General features: G+C 58.5%; 1 protein-coding gene across 1 annotated transcript in view; it reads right to left on the reverse strand.

Moving 5' to 3' along the window:
* Positions 1 to 5,640, reverse strand: part of PPM1F (protein phosphatase, Mg2+/Mn2+ dependent 1F) — a 15,582-nt gene extending 9,942 nt beyond the window's left edge. Inside the window, exons 1-2 of the mRNA XM_007451050.1 lie at positions 5,426 to 5,640; positions 296 to 417 (exon numbers count right to left, since the gene is read on the reverse strand). Coding sequence (XP_007451112.1) covers positions 296 to 417; positions 5,426 to 5,622 — 319 coding nt within the window. The 5' untranslated portion in view covers positions 5,623 to 5,640. The remainder of the gene's footprint in view (positions 1 to 295; positions 418 to 5,425) is intronic.
* Positions 5,641 to 8,194: the final 2,554 nt, after the last annotated feature.

The raw sequence follows: 8,194 nt of genomic DNA on the forward strand, positions 1-8,194 counted from the left end.
TGAGGCCTGTTGGCACCTCGGGCTCCTCCTGTGTGACCCAGGACAGGGCTGTTTGTCTCCCGGGCTGCGGCGCTCACCCCGCTGGCTCCACGCTGGGGAGGTCTCTCCCCGTGTCTGGTCTCTGACACCCTGTCGTAAGCACATGAGCCCAGCGCTGCCCACAACCTCCCTGTCTGCCAGAAAAACGGGAAAGGAAAGGGGGGCCAGGTGAGCCCTGACACTCCCCTGCAGCCTGGCCCCCATCTGGCTGGAGAATGTTGCCCAATAAGCCCAGGGCCCCAAGAGGGAGACTCACGGGTCACAGGGGCCTCCTCTTCCTCCTGCTCCGGCAACTTCCTGAACTCAGAAAGGTCCATCTGCAGCAGCTGGGAAACTGCCTCGTGGGCCAGGCAGGCAGCAAGTGGTGGCGGAGCACTCCTGGGGGCATGAACCTGGAGTGAGGGGCTGGCTCCTCAGCAGGAGCCAGCACCCCAGAGCCTGCCCCACACTCCAGGCAGAGACCCCCAGCCCCTTTCTGCTCCTGGAGGCCCTCCCAGAGGTAGCGGTGACCACTCACACTCCACGTGCACCCACGACAGGCAGGTCGGCCTCTGGTCCTCGTGCAGCTGGACGGCCATCCACGCAGTACCATTTATGGGGCCCTCACTGGGGCTAGTGGGGACGGGGAGTCACAGATGTGCGAGCTGCCTCTCTGCTGGTCACAGTGGCCAGGCCAAACTGCCCGACGTCCAGCCTTATTTATACCAGCTCCTGGTCCCCAATACCAGCTGGGGACCCTTGGGGGTTGGGGAGTCCTATAAGTTGAACTGTGTCTCCCAAAATGTGTATATTACAGCACTAACCCCCAGTGCTTCAGAATGTGACCTTACTTGGAAATGGGGTCGCTGCAGATACAGTGAGTTAAAATGAGGTCCCACTGGAGTAGGCTGGGCCCCTAATGCAGTAATGCTGGTGTCCTTATCGAAAGGGGAAATTCAGACAGAGACCCACAGGGAGATGCTCTGTGAAGGTAAAGACTGGTGAGCTGAGCCTATAGCCGAGGACCGCCAGCAACCGCCAGAGGGACCAGCCCAGCCGACATCCTGCTCTGGGACCTCTAGCCTCCAGAATCCTGAGACAATACGGTTCTGTTATTTAAGCTGCCCAGCGCTTTGTCACGTACGCCCCAGGAAAGGAATCCAGGGAACGTGGGACCCATGGGCAGTGTCTGGAAGATCAGGCTGTGTGCAGCCCAGGGCATCCCTGGGCAAGGCAGGCTGTTGGGACAGCTGGTGAAGGGGAACCTGGGGAGGCAGCATGACCTTGGTGTGGCTTGAAGAGAGACATGATATAATCCAATTGGCCTTTTTAATTTTTATTTTTAAATTTTATATAATTTTTTTGCACTTTGATTATTGTGCTTTGCTTTACTGCACTTTACATACACTGCAATTTTAACATCTTTAGTGGAGTATAATTGCTTTACAATGGTGTGTCAGCTTCTGCTTTATAACAAACTGAATCAGCTATACATATACATATATCTCCATCTCTTCCCTCTTGCGTCTCCCTCCCTCCCACCCTCCCTCCCACCCCTCTAGGTGGTCACAAAGCACAGAGCTGATCTCCCTGTGCTATGCGGCTGCTTCCCACTAGCTATCTATTTTACATTTGGTAGTGTATATATGTCCATGCCACTGTCTCACTTTGTCCCAGCTTAGCCTTCCCTCTCCCCGTGTCCTCAAGTCCATTCTCTAGTAGGTCTCCGTCTTTATTCCTGTCTTGCAATTGGGCTTTTTCAGACTTCCTGGCCTCATCTTGGAGGGTGGGCCTGGCAGTGGATGGGAGGGGACAGAGCAGGCATTGGGCAGGGGACTGGGCGGGTCCACAGTGAGTCTCAGGTTCCACTGAGGTCAAGAGGCCTGTGGCCAGTGGGTATGTGGTCTGGGTGGATGAAAGGGGTGGGGCAGAGAGCGGCCGGAGCAGCTGGAGAAGTGGGGTGACCCCAGGGGTGCCACCTGGGGCAGAGTCTGGGAAGCAAGACCTCGCTGGCTGCTACCAAGGTCAGACAGGCTGCGCAGAGCAGAGCTGAGGGTCAGCGCAGGCAGGAGTGGGAAAGCAAACAAGGGGGATGGAAGCCTCCAGTACAGTACGGGACAAGAGGGACACTAGGCAGCTCCAGGAGGTCGGGGGGTGGAGAGACCAAGGCCAGTGGGAAGCACTATAGGAAATTCTTTCCACAGGCTCCAGGGCCTGCCCGCCTAGCCCCCAGCCTCGGGGGCCCGCTCCAGCCACAAAGGCCCCTGGCTCCCCGAGTATAAGGGGTGGCTCCATCCCCCAGCTGTCCCTGCAGCCTCTAGGACTCATCCTGCATCCTGACCTGTCCCCGAAGTCTGGGCCAGGTGGGTGGGCACATCCCTCTGGGCGTCCCAGTGTGTGTCTACAGATGGCCTTAGGGATCTACTGGGATGAATTTGTCATTTTTTAAAATGAGATAGTGACTCAGGGGAGCAGCCTCTGGACCTGCCTTTAAAAAACAACCAGCCATGGACTTCCCCGGTGGCACAGTGGTTAAGAATCCACCTGCCAAAGCAGGGGACACGGGTTCGAGCCCTGGCCTGGGAAGATCCCACATGCCGCAGAGCAACTAAGCCCATGCGCCACAACTACTAAGCCTGTGCTCTAGAGCCTGCGAGCCACAACTACTGAGCCCACGTGCCACAACTGCTGAAGCCCACGTGCCTAGAGCCCGTGCTCTGCAACAAGAGAAGCAACCACAATGAGAAGCCCCAGCACCACAACGAAGAGTAGCCGGAACTAGAGAAAGTCCGCGCGCAGCAACAAAGACCCAAAACAGCCAAAAATAAAAATAAATTAATTAATTAAAAAAAAAAAAAAAGAAAAACAACCAGCCAAGGCAAGAGAAGTGTGTTCCTCTGCCGTGTGGGGATTTCCTGCCAGCCTCTGGGCTTTCCTGCCAGCCTCTGGGCTTTCCTTTTTCAGGGCGGGGAGAAGTGCACCTCTGCTCCCGGCGCTGGGGGCAGTGAGGCAGCTTCCGGCCATGGAGAGAGGACAATGCCTGGATGTGGGCCCCAGCCTGGCTTCCTGGCTGCCCTCCCATCTCATCCAGGGGTCCTGCCCGGTGTCCTGAGGCCCCTAAAGATGACAGCGATGCCTCGGAGACCAGGACCAGGTACCCAAGAAATAAGAACCGATCTTATCTAGCCACCTTGGGGTTTCCAAGGAGCCTCCAGTCTAGAAGCAGAAATGAAAATGCACATCAGTGGCTATAGTGTCAGGGACGCACCACTTAGGGACCTGAGAGGTGACCGCTGACCACAAGGGGAGGACTGGAGGTAAATCACCGCAGTCCCGACCTCGTGATCTGACTCCTGGACAGTCTCACGCAAGATTCTATTTACAACCCGAAAAACCCCACGGACCAACACACTCGGGCCTGGATAGCCAAGAGCCTGCACACGAGCTGCTGGGACATGTGGGTAGGGGCCCCGACCGCCAGACGTGTGTAGACGTGTGACATCTGTGTCTACACAGTAAAGAAATACTAGGGAAGGACAAAAATAAATCCATTAAAATGGCTGGAAAATATGAGACTTTAAAATTCCTTCAAGGTTGGGAATTCCGTGGCTAGTTAAGACTGCGCTTGCACTGCCAAGGGCCCAGGTTCGATTCCTGGTCAGGGAACTAAGATCCCGCAAGCTGTGCGGCAGAACCAAAAGAAAAAAAAAAATCCTTCAAGATGGATTCATGGGGGGCCTATAGGGGCCATGGGAGCCCACCTGCACCACCCCTGACAGCCTCAGGCTCTGGGGCTGTGAACCCTGGCCTCTCGCCGATCACCGATGGTCTCAGACCTGCTATGTCATCTGCTAATTAACAGGAGCTCATTCACCCCCTGTGCTCAGGGCCTGGTGCTCTCCCCACTGCCCCAGCCTTACCCGCTGCTCGGCCTTGAGGGGCCCCGCTCCACCTTGAGAGTTTCCCCCTACTTGAGGGGGAAACTTGAGGCACCTGCCCTCCCCCATAACTAAACTCACCCCCCAAGGCCCTACCCGCAAGAAGGTCCTCTCGCCCTCCTCATGCCTGGCAGGGGCACCAGCCCTGTGTCCAGTGGCTGCTGGGGATTCAGGGCCCCTCAATGTTCCTTCTGTTCCCCAAGTGCCACTGTGGTGTCTGGTGGGTGCCAGGCCCTCCCTCCTCTACACTCCCAGCCCCTTGTCTCTCCCACATCCAGCACCCAGACCGCCAGCGTGGCCTCGTCAGGCCCCAGGCCTGCTTGGCTCCACTGATCTGCTTTACGGCACCTGCCTCTGAAATATTTTCCCAAAGCAAAACAAAGCAGCCCGCATCGCCCTCTGCACACACCACACCGAGGGACAGGTCACCGGCATTTCCCCCGAGCTCCATGGATGCGGCCCTGGAGTGGGCCCGCAGCCTTTACGTTCCTATCTCTGACTGTTATGGAGCCTCGGGTCCCACCAAGCGGTGCCCCGGGGGTGCGAGAGGGTGGGGCTGACCTGCCACGAAGAAAGAGCACTTGGGGACATGGAACGCCACCGCAGAGACCGGGGTGTGTCCCAGCACAAGGGGTAACCCAGTGACTAGGGCTGGTGGGTGCAGCCCCTGGGGAGGGATGAGGTTCACAGGGGATGAGTGACCCACCAGCCCTCACCCATGAGCCTCCCTTGTGGCTGCTGGTGGCGCACGTCTCCCCCAACACCTGCCAAGCTGGTCGTGTCCCTCTCTGAACCTTGTCTTCACAGCCTGTGAAACGGGGACAGTGCCACCACCTCTCAGGTCTTGGTGGCCAGGGGACTGCCAGGCCTCAGGCCAGTCTCTTAGCCTCTGCCTCCCTGACTGCAAGACAGGATAGAAATGGGACCTACTGCTAGCACCCATCAGGGGTTGAACTGTGTCCCCTGGAAAGGTCTGCTGAAGTCCTAATCCAGTGGCTCAGGACGTGACCTTGTTTGGGGTTAGGGTCTTGGCAGGTATAAGATGAGATCACACAGGAGCAGGGCCCCTAGTCCAACAGGACTGGTGTCTTTACAAGAAGACGAGAGACACAAACAGACAAGGAGGACACCTGGTGACAACAACAGTCAGTCTGGAGTGATGTGTCTACAGGTCAGGGCACACTCAGGACCAGGTGACACCAGAAGCTAAGAGGAAGGCCTGGAGCGGCCCTGCCTTCCGGCCCCCAGGACAATGAGACGGGGCACTTCTGTTGCTCTAAGCTGCGTGGTCTGTGGCGCTTGGCGGTGGCCGCCCTGGGAAACCCACAGGGCTGGCAGGGGAGTTCTGCACAGAACGTAGTCAGCAGGAGCGGAAGGCAGGGGGTGGAGGCAGCCGGGGTCAGGGTCGTGCCCTGTGCTCCCCTCCCCCTTCCATCCTGGGCCCCTGTCCCGGCACCCACACCGCTCACCTGCTGCCCAGGAAGCCCATGGCCAGCTCAGCCAGCTCGCCTTCCACCTCCTCCTGGCTCAGCATCGTCCCTGGGACCTTCCATGGCAAAGGGCTCTCTGGGCCCAGCGGGGCTGGGAAGTCGCGGAGGAGCTCGTCCAGGAAGCTGGGGCTCTCCTCTGCCTTCTGGCTGCTCTGCTGTGGGGTTCCCGAGGCCATGCCCAGAGCATCCTGGGGGGCTGCTGCTGGGTCGCTGGTCTTCATTCTGGGGAGAGACGTGAGGGTTGGCAAGAATACAGTCGATTGGCGCCCTACAGTGCTGAGTGCCTCACTTTCTTTGCTTCCCCTTGAATCATCGAGGGGCAGGCACCGCACCAAGTCCGGGGCTCCAGGCAGAAAGGCGGGGCCACCAGGCCTCACACACAGTTCCGGGGCCCACGTGGGAGGGACAACACTGAGAGGGGACGTGGGGGAGCCCAGAGAAGTGGCTTCAGGAGACAGAGCCCGGGGCAGAGGGATGTCCTAAAGGAGGAGGAAGGCATGTTCCTGGCAGAGAACGGCCGGTGTGGCCAGAGGCAGGCAGGAGAGGGACCCAGGGCCAGGCCATGGAGGCAGGTAGACACAGCCAGAGCAGGAGTTCCACCTGACCCCGGACCTGGGCAGCAGGAAGGTGAGAAGGTGATGCCACTGGGCCTGGGAGCCTGGAAGTCATGCCCAGAGGCGGGCAGGGCTACCTGATGGCATGGTCATCATACAGAGGGCGTGTGGGCAGGAGGGAAGCAGAGGGTTAACCCAGGAGAGTCAGGGCCTTTGGGACATGGTCAAGCCTTATAAGTCCTCTCAGGAGGAGTCCCAGGCCTCCTGAGGCTTAAAAGGTTTGTCCATGTCCACAAACACCCCGACCGTCCTGCGCTTCAAATGGGCTGGAGGATGGGGGATACAGGGGGCTCACTGCCCACTGAGGATCAGAGCTCCTAACTCAGCACAAGTCTCCTGGAAGAACAGAGACAGGACACAGCAGACAAGCAGGCATGGGGGCGAGGGGGAAGGGGAAGCAAGATGTGTCATCAGTGGAGGGTCTGGAGGGCAAAGGGTGAAGAATTAAGAAACAGGGAATTCCCTGGAGGTCCAGTGGTTAGGAGTCGGCGCTTTCACTGCTAGGGCCTGGGTTCGACCCCTGGTCAGGGAACTAAGATCCCATAAGCCATGTGACACAGCCAAAGAAAGAAAGAAACACAAAACCTCTCTCATCTGTCAGCGAGGAGAATTGGAAGTTAATTTCTTAAAGTAGACACACATGAATAACACAGAAACTGGGGCGCTTGTGATGGAAGCTTCTAGGGACAGGCTCCCACTCATGGCCATCCCTCCTGTCTGCTCACAAGTGAGTGACACAACACAGCTCCAGGCCGCAAAAAACAAATGAAGGACGTAAGATAAAGGACAATCAGGTGAGAGCAAGCTAGACACTGCGTTATAAACACAAGGGTCCGAGACTGTGAGATGGGGGGCCGGGCCGGGCGCCGTGGGGGTGGTAAGGGCAGGGAGGAGGCAGCCAGGCTGGCCTGAGCCAATGATAAACAACAGGAAGGTGGCGTGAACTTCCCAGGAAGCTCAGACACCCTTGGGCAGGGAAAGATAGACACTGTGATCATGACACAGACAGCTATTACGGCCAAGCTGCCTCTTTTGCCTGTGAAATGCTCTGGCCTGTTGCATAGCGGAGAGAAATGTGAGTGACGCAGAGCTGCCCCAGGCAACACTAGCCCCAGCTCCCCTGCAATTCTGAGTCCAAACAAATACGAGGCCCTGAAATTGCTGGTGGCCCAAAGCACGCTCATTAGATACGTGATTAGGGTCAAATGGTGCTCACTGACCTCCCAGGGCGCATGGGAGGGCCCACAGCCGAAAGCAAAGCACCGAATTCAGGCCCTTCGAATTCAGGCCCTTCACCTTCGACCTCGCTGATGGTGGTGGGGTTTTTGGGGGATGCAGGGGCCTCCTTTTTGCCTCCCAGCCTTGGGATGCTGTTCCTTGGGCCTGGACCCCAGTCCCCTGAGTCTGTTTCTCTGGTGGTTGGGAGCCCCTCCCCTCTGCAGCACCAAGGCCTGGTCTCTGCTATGTCCCTGTGCCCACTGCCCCATGCCCAGGCATGACTGCACCTGAGGGGAGAGGGCTGCTACTCTCATGGCCTGGCCCAGCCCCTCCTTTGCTGGATAGGTGGGCATCACCAGGACCTACCAGGCTTGTTTTCGCATAGCCTGGCAGAACAAAGGGCCAGGAAATGAGCCGGGGCATGGCTTTCCTTCTCTGGGGCCAGCTGGGGTAAGGGACAAGAGCACCTTCCTTCCTTGCCATCTTCTCAACCAGCTCCTGGATCTGTGACCTACCCCAGCTGATATGAGCCCAGGGCCCGAGACGACAGTGGGAGGGAGAAATTCCTGCCCAAAGGGGCCCAGAGGCAGCCCTGGGAGGGTCAGGAGGGGCAAGGGCAGGACCATAGCCCTGAGCTCTCCCAGGACCAACTGAGGAGCCGGTCAAGAAGGATGGAGGCCAGCAGGCAGGCAGTGAGATGGGGGGATGCGGCGAGGCTGGGCCTGGTGTGGGGGTCCTGACCAGGGAGCTGGTGAGAGGCTGGGGCGGGGGTGGGGGGGAGACTCCTGAACGAGGACCTGGGGGGGGGCGTGGGAGGGACACTGGGCCACCAGCCCCCACTGCCACCTGCTCCACCGGTCTGGCCAAATGTGGCCTGAGGCCAGGTCCTCCAGCTCCTGGAACGAAGTCCCTCTGC

The sequence above is a fragment of the Lipotes vexillifer genome, unplaced genomic scaffold (genome assembly GCF_000442215.2).
Source record: "Lipotes vexillifer unplaced genomic scaffold, Lipotes_vexillifer_v1.1 scaffold1783, whole genome shotgun sequence".
NCBI classification, from domain to species: Eukaryota; Metazoa; Chordata; class Mammalia; order Artiodactyla; family Lipotidae; genus Lipotes; species Lipotes vexillifer.